Source organism: Aythya ferina (assembly GCF_964211825.1).
Source record: "Aythya ferina genome assembly, chromosome: 1".
NCBI lineage: Eukaryota > Metazoa > Chordata > Aves > Anseriformes > Anatidae > Aythya > Aythya ferina.
Window position 1 is genome coordinate 90423252 of NC_140296.1, and position 16220 is coordinate 90439471.

A 16220-nucleotide genomic window follows, 5' to 3' on the forward strand; every position below is an offset into this window, starting at 1 on the left:
TGTAAAGGTCAAATCCACAGTTCTTTTTAAGGAAAGGAAAATTCATGTCTGTAGCTTTTGCTGTTTCCTGTACTGCAGAGATCCTGCACAGTTTCACTTTTCAGCACTTACCTGTGCCAGAAATAATGCATGCCTAAGCAAACAGTTATTTTTTGAGACAATAACTTTCAGTTAAAAACACTGTAGGGAATAAAATTAAAGGTGAGGGGCTAAAATTCTTCAGTGTTGTTGGGGGAGCCTCCTGTGTAGCTCTGAAGAGGCAGTCACTCAGAATTTTCATTAGATTGATTGTGGGAATCTTCCATCAAATGTTTGTCCTTTTGCTGTCAGAAAAAAAAAAAAAAAAAAGATTCTCCAGAAAAATGAAGATATCCAAAGGGAATTTTCTATTAAGACCAAAGTATTTGGTTTCTCATTAAGCCATCAAAATGAGATATTGTGTCACTATTCAGATGAAATCACAAATTTTCACTTTTTTTGTTTTGTGTTTAGCACCAAAGTGGAGGTTTACCATTGTGTGCTGTGCCTCAGAGGAGGTATAATTCATGTTCCCAGCTTTCCTTATGGGTATACAACTTACCTGGGACCTTTTGTTCTCTTCTAATACTAAACTGCCTGTTTTTTTTCGCTCTCAGGAATTGAATGAACTGAACTCTCTTCGATGCTAGGTTAGAGTTTTAAAGAATTTTTTATCACAGAAAGTTCTGTTAATTAGCCCTTCCTTTGATCTGGAATAAAATAAATAAATAAAATCAAACAATTGGAATTTCGCAAAGGAGAGAAATCGTGGTTTCCCCTCAGCTCTGTGGCCTCCTTGTAACTGACTACCACTCAGTCCCTCTCTTATTCTCTTGGAAAGGGAAGAGAAATTGCTCCAAATTGAAGTGCTTTAGTGTGGTCACTGTTTCAGTTTGAATTCAGTCGCACTTAAAATAAGCCCAGGAGAGAGTTTGGCAGATACATAATGTGTTAAATGACACAAAAATGTAATTATTATGATATGGCATGCATTAACTGAGAATTTCTGATGTAGGTAAAAAAGCAGTGGTCCTTAGAAATGGATTTTCCTAGAGCATAAATGGTAGTCAAGTGCCAGGAAAGTGAGACATATCTTTTAAATTTCTTTTAATGGTTAATTTTGGCTCTAAAAATAAAAATGCAGATTAATTACTTTTTAAAAGCACTTTAATAATGCCACTATTTAACCTTTACAGGAACCCGGTGGAGCAGCTGAGTTTTAGTACTGCCAATTTAGAGATAATTAAGGAGCAGACCTGATAAAACTTCCTCACTTTGGGTACCTTCTATATTTTAGTGCCCACCTGGAGACTCCCGGCAGCTGAAAAGCCTCTGCACCCTCTGTTGATTTTGGGGTGATTTGTGGCACCTCAAAACATTTTGCATCCGAGGTTCCACCATGAACACCTGAGTCCGTGGGCATCCACATAAAATACTTCTGAAAACACACCCTTGTGTTGCTGGAGGCCATGCAGCATCAGGGAAGCAGCTGTCATATTGAACAGATTCATGATACAGCCATTTTTCCTGGCTTTCCACACCAAGTGATGTCCTTTATTTACCTTTTTATGGGCATTTTAAAATTACTCCAGATGAAGATGAAAGACAGGTGAAGAGTTAAGGTTTGATTTTTTAATTTTTGTAGCAGAAATCATTTTGAAGTGACCCTGCAGGAGGGCTGGATCAATCATTACTGTCCTGACCCTCTAAGCTGCACTCAGATGGAGTGGGCTATGTGACAGCTGAAGGCTGCATGAAGATACAAGATGAATGGTTTTGAGAGCAGAACCTGATTGGTATCTTTAATGTCACTTTTCTCATATATAGTCACCAGTGGGTGACTCGTTCAGCAACTTTCCTCCTAGGAGATCTCCACAAGCCACATGGGCATGGTTCTGGGCAGCCTGCTCTGGGTGGCCCTACCTGAACAGGGGGTTGGAGCAGATGGCCTCCAAAGGTGCTTGCCAACAGCAACCATTCTGTGATTCTGTTATTCTGTGATTACACGATTACTCTCTGCTACCACGTATCTTCTTCATCCCATGGTCATAGCCAAATTCCTTTATAAACCCTGCTCTCCCCCCCATTCCTTACACTGAGTGAGGTTGTGCCTGGGGACATGCAGTGGCAAATGCTGCTGCATTTTGTGCAGGTATGGAGGGCCAGGTATTTTGTGCAGGTATGGAGTCAGGTTGCTCCCTGCTAGACACAGAGAAATCAGCACTGAGGGTGGCCAAAGGTCCAGTGCCTGCACTCCCACCCTGACCACCTCCAATTGAATGGGCTGGATGCATTCAACAAAGCCAGCCCACTGGTTGACACAGGCACAGTAGCATCCATACCTCTTAGGACTGAGGAGAACAGTATCATTACTTGGGGTGTTTGACACTGCTAGAAATACTGTAGCATGTGCTTTGCTTGTGCAGCCTTCTGATGGCTTTCCTGTAGCCTAGAGTCCTGTGCTGTTCACCAGAAATGAAGTCTGAGGTTTGTGTAGACTTGTTATAGTGTATTCATGGGCCAGATAGACTTTGCAGGGAACAATAAAGACCAATGTCTTGTGTTAGGACATTCCTCGGCTTGACTTCAAGGGGTACAAACATTATGGCTGTCATCAGTAGGAAAGCTATGCTTTTCTGTGGGTTCTGGGGCAGTTGTCGGTCCCAAGGTAGCAAAAATAGAGGGGGGAAAAAGGCCAAAGGAACTCTAGCACTATTTAAAAATGCTTTATCAGAGGTACTGTTCTGGCAGAAAAGACAGTAGGCATGGAAAAAGCTTAAAAGCATACAGGCAAAGGAGCAAGTATGGGAAAACATGAGCATGTCCCTGCCACAGACTAATTAGAGAAGGAAAGTATTTTAGATCAATGGATAAAGCACTTGTTAGTGTGGATGACAGAAGTTTAGCTCTGGAAGGAAACCAACCATTTGTCAAATCTGCACATTTCTTCAGTTAAGAAATAAATAAAGTGAACTGTTGGAACAAGGAAACAGAAACTTTCTTGTTTTAGGTCCACACAGTTTAGTCACTACTGCTGGCAATGACCAGCACCAAAAGCCTGAAAGAAATCTGCAAAATACAGCTTAGTACAGGGTTACGAAATAAATTACAAGGCTGGTTTCTTCTTAACCATCACCAGTCAGAAGCTGGCTTATGCCTTGCTTGACATGAAAGGTTTATTCCCAATTTCTGGTGTTTCCAGCTCTCACAGTACATTGTCTCCTTCTTGAAGCCTTGACCATTCACTTCTGTGAATCTCTCAGCTTCCATTAAAACAATTAAACAAATTAACAAAACAAAGAATAAAAAAAAGAGGGAGAAAGAAGCCTTCCCATTTGTGGGAGAAAACTTGACAGGAGAGTTCAAAGGCTGACATATATTCAGGGAAGACTGGACAAATCCATAGGAAAGAAATGCATCAAGTGTTACTAATTACACAGAAACCATTTCTAGCACAGAAAATATCTCCACTTGAAAACAGTTGGACACTGGAAGAATATGAGAGGAGAATATCACAGGTTCTTGTCCTCTTCTTGCTCTTCTTTTGGGATTTGCTTATGGCAGCTATTGAAGATGGGACTTGATGGTCTTTTGATCTGATGCAGAATGGCCATTCATATAGTAAATAACATGTACTTTTTGTAAAAAGCAACCCAAATTCATAACACTAAAGCAAGAATGTCAAATTATTTATGTATTTCATCTCATAAGCCAGTTTTGGTATATTTTCTGGAAAAGCTGTGCACTTTTCCCTCAACATTTAGGACTGAACACCTCTCTCAGAAATTCCGGGTATTTAATTAGCCAATACTGAAATGCTTGGTATTCTTTTAGCTTTGGAATGGTAGTAACCTTTAATAATAGCCAGAATGTGGTGCATTTTTTGAGACATTACCAGTTCTTTTTAAAAATAAGAACTTATGAGAACAGTTTAGTTTTAGCAACAGTTACAAATAATCATTTAATTTATTTATTTATGAAGGGAAACAAATGAACAAACAAACAAAAACTATTACCAGGAAATGATTGCTTTTACTGCAAGACTGACACTACAGCACAAATTTGCATTCTTCACCATGTAGTTTCATTCTGGAACTGGAACTTTCAGGAGCTGAGGAGGTCCTCAAGGATCTTCTACTGGACCAAGGCCTTAGCTGACGGGATTCACAGTGTTTTAAATAGGCAGCACAGGGCCAGGGCCTGTGGGCTCCTGCAGTGATGCAAATGTTGAGGCAAAAGGCAAAGGCAAAGACTGTGCAAGAGGAAGTGAGCCCACTGGCTACTCATGATAAAAAAAAAAAAAAAAAAAAAAAGACATTCAGAATTTCTGCATGGCAGCACAAATAATGTTTTACGGGCATAGATAGCATCTTCAGGGATGTTTCATTTTTAGCTTGAAAATTTTAATATGGGTAATTAATTTCAATTGGGATGTACAGCATAAACAGGCAGAAGCCTGCTGGTGAAATTAATTATCCACCCTAGGAAGGGACAAGGTATGTCTGAGGATGCTCAAACTGGGAAAGGGGAATTTGCTGTCTGGAAATGGCTGAAAACAAGGCATAACCTGAGTTCTGTGTGGAGTGCAAGAGGTGTGTGATGCACTCTTGTGATGCACAAGATGAAGAAGGCTGTGCATGGTGCCATGTGGTGTAGCTCGTTACAGCAGGGACAGAGCCCCAACTGTGTCACAGTAGAAACAATGGTAAAAAGCATTAACTAGAAAGGAAGAGCTGAAGTCTTTGAAACACTCTGTAGGATTTTCTGTCCAGGCTGAACCCTGTCATCCACGGACAGGAGGGAGGCATGAGAACAAGCTTAGCCTGGCTGACTCAGAAGCATCTTTCCTTGGCTGGAAGTTAAACAAACTCTACCAGCCCCTTACAGTGATTAAACCTACAGGTCTCTTCCCAGCCATGCTTTGATTAAGTACCTTGCAGGTAAAGGAAATTATCTTTAAATAAATGTAAAATTACAAAGGCAAAGATGTTTAATTTTACAGCTTGATGCAACCTTATTGTCACAAACCTATCTGAAGCATTCTGTGTAGTGCAGTCTGTGCAGTCCTATTGATGCAGTCCTGCTACCAGGCAGGTCTGGGAATGCTACAGATAGTGCAAGGGGAAGAAAGCTGGGGTGTCCCATATCTACACTCTCCTTCTCCAGACCTAGCATACCCTTCAGGTGAGCCTGCATCTTTTACTTCAGGGGTTTGTGTGTATGTGTGTGCCTGTGCATGTGAAAAAGAGACAGAGAGGGAGGGGAAGCTGTTCATTTTTTGGTGTCCCTTAATTAGAAGCATTGTTACCATGGCTCTGTGAAGAATTCAGCTATCATGGAGGTGGCTGTCACCATTCCCCCATGATAAAATTTGCAGGAGACCAATATACTTTCTTCACTCAGAGGGTGGTGAAGTACTGGCACAGGCTGCCCAGAGAAGCTGTGGATGCCCCATCCCTGGAGGTGCTCAAGGCCAGGCTGGATGGGGCTTTGGGCAGCCTGGTCTGGTGGGAGGTGTCCCTGCCCATGGCAGGGGGTTGGAACCAGGTGGTCTTTAAGGTCCCTTCCAACCCAAGCCATTCTATGATAATATAGTCAGTTCTATGACTGAGTTAGTGGTCAGAGTGGGAGAGAGAAGACCTACATGTCATCTCTGCCAATTAGAGAAGACAAAACAAAATGCTTGCAAGTCACTGCTCAACACATGCCTCTGTGTGTTATTCTGGGCTCTCTACTTCAGACTCTCAAAGCTGGGATCTAAACCCACCTCTGTTTGTGCTTCAGTCCTGGGTCTGCACCCTTCTCCTGAGCAATCACATATACAACACTTCATTTCATGGTTGGTCTGTTTCTTAACTGAGGAAAAAAAAAAAGAAAGGAAAGGAGAGGGAAAAGATGTTCTCCTGGCTATACCATCTGCAGCAGAGAGGCATAGTGCTGACACCCAGATGAGCAGTGCAGGCATTACAGGTGATGAGGTCCTTCCACAGCTTTCCAATATGAGCAGGGCTTTTGCTTCACAGCTCTTTTTGTGTCTGCACTATCTACATAAGCACCTGTCCCTGCATCCCATGACCTGCTGGTGCCCTTTGCCAGGTTTTCTTTGCCTACACCGTTCAAATTGCAAGGGATTCAGAGAGGTGGACAGAAGACAAGCTAAGCTGCCATGAAGGCACAGTCTCCATGAAGTTTATTTAGGTGCTGTCCTCGAAGGCACAAAGGTAGGAGGAAGGGGCAGAAGGAGATTACTGACTTTTCTACATGCCAGCACCCTCCCCTAGTGAATAAGTTTGTGTGAGCATCTGTGAAGGCAACCCACAAACAGCAATAATGAACACTGAGCTGGAGCAGCCAGTGGCCTTCCCTTCCCTGGAAGTGACTTAATTCAGCAGGGGCTGCTTGTGCATTCTGGATGGGTACCTCGTCTTAGCAAACACACGATACACAGTCTGTTCATGTGATGCCACTTTCCTTACCATCTGTGAGAATGCTATTGTCCACAGGCTGATCCAATCTTGTCATCATTGTAGACTGGAAATGACCGGAGGACCCCATTGCCACTGAAGTTAGAGAAGAATAAAGCACATAACAGACTTTTTTTTTGCATCGTTTTGTTTATAAGCCAGCTGTAAGAGGAAATGTCATTTAGACCTCACTTTTGAGACAAAAGATTTTTTCCTGCCTAATTGAAAGCATTAAAATCTGCCAAATCTAGCCATTAAAACCTTACATGTAAATTCAAGCCATAAACTTACCCAAATACTTAAAGCTTAAGTAAATTTGCAGTAAGATGTACATAGATTTATTCCACATATGGCTCCCCTATGGGAGTTTCACAGCTAAATCCCTGTGCATCTTACATCTTATTGTAAATACGTACACTAATGATGCATAGAAATGGCTTTCACAACCATGACTTGCCAGTAATTTTTGTTTGCATTACTTTTTACATTGTAATATAAAAAATCAGCAGTGATTTAATATTGAGGAATTCTAAACACTTTGTTATGGCCCTCTACTGAGGAGAAACTGCCACAGAGATCTGCAAACAATGGTTTTATTTGCCCAGCCACTGCATCTCACCTACTTGCATATCAGTAATAGTCCATCTGCTGCTGACAGTCTGTTCCCAACATAGTAATTTAACAAGTAATAGTATTATAGTAATGTAACATATCACAACAAACCATCCCATAAAGAACACAAAAGGTTTGCCAGGGTAGGTTTGAGAATACTTGTTCTGTGCATTATCTTTTTTTTGCCAGTGTCATTATGTTGGGAATGAGGCTTATGTGAATAATTGCTTGATGCTTGATCAGAAAAGTTAATATTTATTCAGGGGAATGGCCTATATGGAAGAAGATCAATGCAACTGGACACACATCTGCCATCAGAAGAGGGATTTAATATCTTGTGAGGGATGGCAGTAATTTTTTCCTGAGAGTTATGACTGATTTTGTTCCATTTTTTTCTTCTTAAAACCAAGGGTAAAAATCAGTACTGTACAGCTGGACTTAGCAGTGGGATACCTATTGTTGTGATGAGAAAGTACAAGACTATGTGATCCTAATCCACACTACTGGGCTCTTCCTTCTAAGATGCACTGAGAACCTGTTTTTCTCAGATGTGTTTGATGTGCCTTTCCTCTAAAGGGGAATGAGACAGAAAGAGCAGCGGCAGGTGACAGAGAGAAAAGTGCCTGTGCCAGATAAGAGGCAAGGACGGCTGAACCCCTAAAGATGATGAGGAGATCTGCTAAACCCTGTTCAGACCTGTATTCTCTCTGCAGTTAAATAATTCATCAGGAATATGCAGCCTTCAGGCATAGAGTTATGTGTCCACATTAGTGCTCAAATTTTATTTAATTTGTACAAAGGCTTGCATCTGCAGAAGCATGCATATCTTATGATTTATTTAGGGATTCTATGTATGTATTTATTTATTTATTTATTTTGGATTCATGCTACTGGGTTTATTCCTCCAAGAAATTATGCTAATGTCATTCTGGTTATAACAGTTTAGTTGCTAAAATGGAAGCACTGAACTATATGCTTGATGGGTACTCCTGTTTATGTATAATAGTCAAAACTTCTGTAAGTGATAGACCTTTAAATATTCATGAATATCCTCTAGTTACTACACCATTCCTGTAATCAATATTACCTTATCCTTCAGGTCCATGGTTTAGTCCAAGTGCAAATGATCAGAAGATCATGATCTGAATCTTTCCTCTTTGTCCTCATGGATGCCATTCAGACAGTGTGAAAGTTGGTCAGATCAGTCAGACATGAGTCCCAAACCACGTTGTGAGGATACAGGGTCTTGTGTTAAATAAATAAATAAATACAGACACACTGAAAGAAAATGAAAATTAAAATAGGGGAAAAAGGACAGGGGAGGGGAGGGGAGGGAAAAGGGAAAGGGAGGGGAAAGGAAAAGGGAAAGAGAAGGGGAAGGGAAAGGGAATGGGAAGGAGAAGGCAGGAATAGAAAACCAGCACTGCAGTCATCTGTTCCTTCTGGTCAGGGTTTCAGGACAGAGGAGGAATTAGACTGAGACCCTATGACCTGTAATGCTGGATGAGATACTGCTGATTCATTCAGTAATGTGAATTTGATGTGGGTCAGGCATGGGCGCATAGCTGCATTTCTGTCCAGAGAGACAATGCACATGATAGGAAGTTCACGCTGGCTTTCTACCAGCTCTGGCAGGACTGATGATTCCTGCTCAGAAGCACAGCATGGTGTGAATACATGCCATGGTGTGAAGTCTGTCGGTATGAACCTGACCTCTTGATGTTGTTTCAGAAGATTTGAGTTCATTGAGTGCATTTATATTAGATCAATGCTTTGCATGATGTGGCCATGGCATTCTCCTTCTATATTAGCAGCCCTGAAGTTAGATTTACTGTGTAGTCAAACCATGGCTTGAATTGGCATAGGAAGAAAAGTTGTTTAAGGTCATGGTTGTGGCAGATTGTTGGATCTGTCTTGAGCAGCTTGTGTAACTGCTCCCCAAGCTCTACTGGCTCTGAGCATTGTGGTGTCTGGGTCTGTTACAGGATTTGTTTCTGAAAAGGGGAAAATAGATCAAGAAGTACAAAGTGAGCATGTTTACACAGGTTGTCCTTCTTGTACTAACACTTCATCCAGCTATAGCATGTGGTGAGGTTGTGGTTCAAGCAGATTCTGCTTTCCAAGACCACATTTTGTAAAGCAGAGAGTTCTATTTCAGAAACACTTCTGTCTTTAAAGAGAAAGCATTATTCATTAAAATCAAACTCACCGCTGTTGAGATGGAGCTTTCCTGGGACTGAATTATATCAGGCTTAAAAGGACAACAGCCAAGGATGTTAGGCTTTCCCTCCCATGAGAAAAAGCTCCATTTCCATAATTTTAATGTCCCTTAAAAATTAAGGTCTGGGAGAAAGACTTTGGAATAATCATTTTCTGTCTGGGAATTAGAAATTAGTATATCCAAATCCTTGCATGAGTAATGGAGAAAAATGGGTCAAAAAGTTCATAAATGGTTCTACTCTCCCATAAGGGCAGAGGACACTGGCTCCCTAGCTTTTGTCTAATTTCCTCAGGGCAGAGGTCTTTCAGTCTAGGCAGTCACTAGCCCTTCTTTGCAGAATGCAGAACTTTGGGGTAACTAGGGAAAGTAATTACAAAAATATTTGAAGGCAGGCTACAATATTGGGCATGCCATCATAGGAATGTTTTTGGTAATATTTTTTTCCAACGCACAGATATTTTTCCAGTTAATATCAGTAGCTTCATTTTGCCACCTCTGTCTGGATATATAACATGTACTAAAGATTCAAGACTTATCCTTCAGAGTTCCTTCCTTTCTGCACCAAGCGCAGCATGAAAGCAGGCCTCTATCTTGAAAAGTAATTTGCATCTATACAGCTGTAGAATAAGCTCTTTATTCAGTGGCAAAAAAATCTTGAAATATCCCAAAAGTACATATTCTTTATTATTTTGGCAGAAAATCACTAAAACATCTTTTTAGAAGCCAAGCAGGACCAGTTTAACAGATGTCTTCTAGTCATGCACCACTGTTTAAGTTCTGAAACTTAATGTACCACGTGAAAAGAGCAGTGGGAGGTGCTGGTGGCAGAAAGCATGGACTGGTACAGGCTGATGAATATAATTCCTCCAGGTCTGTGCTGAAAGCTGTAATTAAGGTTAAGTATCCTCTGATCAGCCTGCATATGTATTACGTGCAGGTGAATCAAACACCAGGTCCTGCAAGGTGTCATTCTCTTATTTTGCTAAAAAAGTTCATATATATTTGGAACCCTTCCAGGATGGTATAAATCCATTCATTTTACAGTTTACAATCAATTAGTCCTACATAATTTTTAAAAGTGCAGTGCAGCAAGGTCTTAGGACTAAGGAGCTCTAGTACACAACCCATTGATTATACCAGCTGCCTTTAATGTAGACAGGACCACTTTGATATCTTTGAAAATTCATTTTGAAATGACTTACTTAAAAAAATCTGTATTAAAAGAAAAAAAAAAAAGCAAAAAAAAGCACAGACCTCCTTTGTCACTTTGTGGAGAAGAAAAATGACAGCGAAGACTGATTTAAAATGCAAATAGGAAATGCGCTCTACAGGACTCATGACCTCTTCTGTGTAGATGCTGGTGGAATTAAGGACAGATTTTTTTTCCACTTTTAAAGTTGACACTTAAATAAAACTATCTAAATTGGTCACTTAATAAAGTGCTTTATTTTTATTTTTATTTTTTTTTTCCCAAAGAAGCAAGGAAATGAAAAAAAAAATACCCCAAACCAACAAACAAAAACCACCAAACATATCTTAAACTTTTGCAGTTCTATAACATCTGGAAATAGGCATATATTTCACTCCAACATTTCATAGAGTAATAGCATTCTGTAGTGAAAAACAAACAAACACAATTGTTCTTATTTAGTACAATGTTGCACATGATCACTTTTTAAAGAAAAATGATGTGATGCCCTTTCAGTCAGGCTGTGGACAGATACTGCCTTCCATGTTGAACTCTGCTGTAGGAAAAAGATGCTTACCCTAGCTTGCCCTAAGTTTCTCATCATACCCTGCATTTGGAGGCTATTGCTCTATTATCTGCCAGCACGGGCCCTTGTGAACACTCCCTAGCTTGTGTCAGTCCAGGAGGGACTGGTTAGCTTAAAGAAATCAAGTGGCAGGTGTTTGTTCATAGAGGTCATTTTAAATAAATTGCTTAGGGAGCAATCAGACAAGCAGCACTGCTAACAGATAAGAAAAAATTGGACATGAGCAGGGGTGATGACCTTACCACCAGCACAGCTGTTTGAAAGCAAATGTTTGTCTACACTATATGGGGTAGATGACAGGTTACCTTACCTGACTACAGTATAAATTGGATGTGAAATGGTGTGAATGGGGAAAAGAGAAAAGCTTGTTGTTACAGACTAAGTAATATAAATTCACTAGAAGTATTCACTCAAGTATTTGCCACATGCGTAGTTGTTATGTGAAACTGTATACATTTTTCATTCTTTCTCTCTCTCTCTCTCTCTCTTTTTTTTTTTTCAGAAGACTTTTGCTTGAGTAATTGATCTTGATAAAACATGTTTCAGTGGTTTCACATAGGTACTATTAAGCATGACTTCCCACATTTTGATGGTAAATGGCATCTTGATAAAGAATATTCAAGATTATATGCACTGAGGAAACTTTCCATTGATCCAAGCCCCTTTAATGAAACTCAGTTGAAGTCAGAAGAGATAAGACAACAAAGAATATGACATTTTCTATGTTTTACAGGAAAGGTAAGCAATCCCAAAGACAAAAAACAGAATGTCAATAGGCACATATGACTAGTTCAGAGAATGGCGTAGGAGAAACACATTTGTGTATGGAAAATTTAACCATCTGCTTCAACTCTTCATTCTTAGATTGCCCCTTTTGATGTACCTCTATCTCATAAGCTGAACGTTCCTGGTGCTGAGACCAACCAGCACAGAAAGGTCCATGTCTGTGGTGTTACATGCTCTCTTATTTTCTAAAACTCTTGTTTTTTTCTAGAGTGGTCCCTGGCTCTTTCCCAGTGAATGTTTGGGATAGTACTAGCTGGTCCAAGCTTCAGTTGTACAAGGGGCAACTTCACCCCAGTCTGGTAGAGGTGCTTCTGTTGTGGTGTCCAGAAATATCTTGCATGGTTTAATAAGCTAGCTTAGATTTCACTGGGTGTTTCATGGGGCCAGCCAGCATTTGTGGCAGTGCTTTACCACAGGCCATTCTTATTTGGACTATATGGCATGACACCCGATGCCTGGCAGTTTACAACTTTGTATGAAATTACTGATGTCCGTAACATTACCTGGAAGCGAGGCAGGGCTGGTTTTCAGAGCTACAACTAGAAAGGATATCTATACATACCTTGTTATGCTTGGTGTGGAATCTCAGCACTCCACAAAAGCCTTGAGTTTTTTTTTTTTTTTTTCTGCATCCTTCCTCATTTTCTCTAGACAAAGGGTCTGAAAGTCCCTAGAACCATTACTGTGATACTGACAGTACTTTTACATTGTCCTTTTGCCTCTGGTACTTTGAATGAATTAGGAGCTATATCCCCACATCAACCTCCTTTTGAAGTAACTGGTAATGAGGCAATTTAGTTATTATTATCCCTAAGAACTTTACTGACCTCTGTGATTCCTCCTGTGCCACTGCACTTCAATAAATAAATAAATAAATAAATAATTACCAGAATAGATAGCCAACTAGTAAATGGCAGGGCTGAAGAAACCTTGGTGAGCGATAACTGCTGGCAAAAGAGCCACCTAGGGTGGTCTATAGATTGCTGCCAAGGTTTGCCCTCTTGATAACTCAGAACCATTCAAAGAACTGGCATAGATGAATTCTGCCGTCATTGTCTAGTTTTTTGAAGCTGTGATTTCTGTTATCTCAAACATGCTGAAGGATATAGCACGTGTTCAGTTCCATTTTATCCCACAGCTTGAAAAATCAAATGATAAAGAAGTTGTGGATCTGATGCCTTAATAGGATCAAGTACTTCAAAAACAGAACCATTTTTCTCCTCAGGTATTCAAAAAGATTTTCCTCCAAAGAAACTCCTTCTTTGTTCCTGTGTTTTAGTGTATAGAAAACAAGTGGCTTGCTACCCATCTTCACACAAATTCCATCTTGCTAGAAATCAAAGTACTACAGAAGAGGTGGAAATTTAAAACTGTCTATTCTCCTAGCATTAAAAGATGTCTTTTGTATTCAATTTCAACAGCTCTGGATGTGAGAAACAAAAGAATCTATTTCTAAAAAATTATTCCCTATCAAAGTATAATTATAAACCAATTAAACCCTCCAGAAACTTGCTTTTTGTCTGTAAGAATTAATAACCCACAAAGATCTTCCACAAAGAAAAAAATTGAAAGCCTTTATATATATATATGTATATATACACACAAACACGCACACACATACACATAAAACTTTAAATGATATTGCCTGGTTAACTAATCTGCTAGATGCATTAAATGTAATTTCAATTGCAGTCACAACTTCAGCAAGACAATAAAAGCAAACCAGTTCATTGAACTGAACAACAAAATCCTAAGTGAAAACATGCCTAGGGCAAAGGTAATTTACTTTATAACAATTTTTAAGTGTATGTGTTCAGTGCCAAAATTACCCATCTGCATTTTTCCATCAGTGTCTTCCTGGGTCCATTTTGAAAACTATTCCTTAGCTAAATATGATTTTATTTTATTTTTTAAGTTAAAGCAAAATGGCAGTTCTGGTTATTTAGGAAAAAAAAATCTTTCAGTCCGTAGTATCAGGCAATGGGAGGTCAACACAAAGCATAGCAAACACATCCTGGGTACAATTGATTAAGTCTCAGGTAGGTTTTTTGAACAGCTCCATGGATCAATAGGATCTAAACTAAAAAGATGAAGCCCAGGAAGATCTCAGAAATCCTCTGAATACACAGCACTTGATGGCCACATCATCTTTTGATTCAGCAAACTTCTCCAATTGTTTATTTTCTACAGTTAAATGAAATCTGTTCTGTATGTGTGTATGGAGTCATGGTGGTGGTGGTGGGGTGTTCATCACTCAGTATGCTTATTTGTGTCCAGTCTCTGCAAAACAGCTTGAGAGGAATTTACAACTTCACCAGATGATTCCACTGTGCAGATATCAAGGAAGTGCTACCACTTCAGCTTTTCCCAGCTTTCAAAGTACTGCTTAGAAAATGGAGTGCACATAAAGTCTTCCAGCTGATTTTGATAGGACTCACATAGGTACATACCAATAGCATTTGGACAGCACCTCATAGACCCAGATGTTCAGTTTCTGTCTGAACCTGTAGAGGGGTAAACCCCTTCTATTGTTCTGAAGAAGTGTGATAGGTTATAAATGAGGCACTGAAATGAGTAAAGGATTTTCATGCAGGGGCTAATATAAGTACCTCCCCGCATTTGCATAAAATATCAGATAGATAATCAAATAAAAGGAGGGCTTTATTAAAAATTTCAGACACCCACAGGTAGCATGTGTATTACACATGTGTGCCACACATGCACATGAAAGGCAGTTTTGTTGTGTTTGCTGCACACGCACAATAAACCTGACTCAAGCTGACACTGAATTTATGGGAAATCTGCCTTAAAACACTGCTGAATTAAAGCAAGGTACAAAGCCATTAGATTCTCATTAACAACATAACCCACTGTTACTGTGGCACCAAAGACATTGACCTAAGGGCAGGATAATGCTGTGCTGCAGGTCTGAACCTAACAGTAGGTCCATGCTGCTGCCTGAGTTTCAGGTATCCCAAAAGGTTGGTGGGGAAGAGGAAGGGGAAACTCAGAAATTTGGCACAACTAAGAGGTCTTGGTGTTATTCTGATCCTAACTTTAAAAAAGTGGAGAATGTTTCTTGTTTGAGGCAAAGTGTGGTTCAGCAGAGTCTCCTGACATCTCCTCTATGGATCTGAGGCAGGGAATTTACATGTAGGTGAAAAGTTTTAAGAGGTTTTATCTCACCTTGAAGTATTACTCTGAGCAATCACACAGTTAAGTTGTATGTCAGAATGTCTATCAGTCTTCCCTTCACACTAATTTCCAGTCTGCACTTCACACCCAAAAAGCTGGGAGAATTATCAGTGGGACCCTCTCCTCTCTTCTTTCTGTAACGTCCGCAGTGTGCCGCAGTGCTTGAAGTTATTTTTTACAGGGCTTTCTACAGCAGATGTTCCCAGCATTTTGCTTTCACTGACATTTTTCACTGCAAAGGGCAAGCTGTATCGATGAGGGCTGTCTCTGTCTAGGGTTAGAAAACCCCTCACACCAAAGATCACCCTGCTCCCTCCCAGTTGTGGTGTTCTGTGCGATGAGGTGGATTTAGATTGTACCCATTTTTACCCTTGCACTGCTAATGTAGCAATTGACAGTATTTACCACCTCTGTTTGCTATATTTGTCATTTGCAAGTGTTGTCTTCCCCTGCAGGGCAGCATGTGAATCTTATCCCCACCACAATCATCACCAAATCAAACTGATACTTCATTTTGTCAAATGTATTTGAGGTTTTCATCAACTGCTGGCTTCCTCTGTCTGGCTTTTTCCAGGAGAGGATATGGTAAAAAGAACCGGACAATGTTGTGAATACAATTTTCGTGAATAATTTTTGTTCATCTTGGTCCCTTTCCTGCTTCTGTGGATTATCTGCACTGCTGGGAATAAGAAATAATAAAGCTGATAGGACCATACCTGGTTATTGCCCCTGGTTCTTGTTGAGAAATGGAACACTCCTAGAAGTTGTTTGTTACTAACAAGTCTCTTCCTCCTTCTGTGAGTTACTGCTTTTTCTTTCTCTTGTCTTGTTTTTCTTCCTTTGTGGAGTATTTTTTCTTTTCACTAGCCTGGATGCATTTTCAGCAATGTTTTTTTCTTTTGTAAGAAGCCCAACCAATGCTGCTCCTCCACACCCTGCCTCCCCTCCCAGGGACACCAGGTGAGATCATGCTTCCACAGATTCATATTAGGCACAAGCATTTTCCCAAAGATTATGCACCAGATAAATCTCTTCATTTCAGCACATGGTTTATTGCTGAATATATTGTCTGCCTACACATGCAGGAACAGATAACCAGTGATTTATATTTTCATAATGACTACTGCAGTGATTCATTTACTCTGTGGT

General features: G+C 40.1%; 1 protein-coding gene across 4 annotated transcripts in view; it reads right to left on the reverse strand.

Moving 5' to 3' along the window:
• Positions 1 to 3174: 3174 nt before the first annotated feature.
• LOC311429624 (uncharacterized protein) overlaps positions 3175 to 16220 on the reverse strand; it is a 79263-nt gene continuing 66217 nt past the window's right edge. Inside the window, exons 2-5 of one of the 4 annotated variants that reach the window (XR_014688300.1) lie at positions 8182 to 8339; positions 6495 to 6578; positions 5786 to 5874; positions 3175 to 4297 (exon numbers count right to left, since the gene is read on the reverse strand). Coding sequence is in view for 1 of the 4 variants with exons in the window: in XM_084505713.1 (XP_084361839.1) it covers positions 4193 to 4228; positions 5786 to 5874; positions 6495 to 6578 (209 nt within the window). In the remaining 3 variants the exon portion in view is untranslated. Of the gene's footprint in view, positions 4298 to 5785; positions 5875 to 6494; positions 6645 to 8181; positions 8373 to 16220 lie in introns of all 4 variants that reach the window. The other 3 variants (XR_014688301.1, XR_014688302.1, XM_084505713.1) reach the window with 3 other exon arrangements.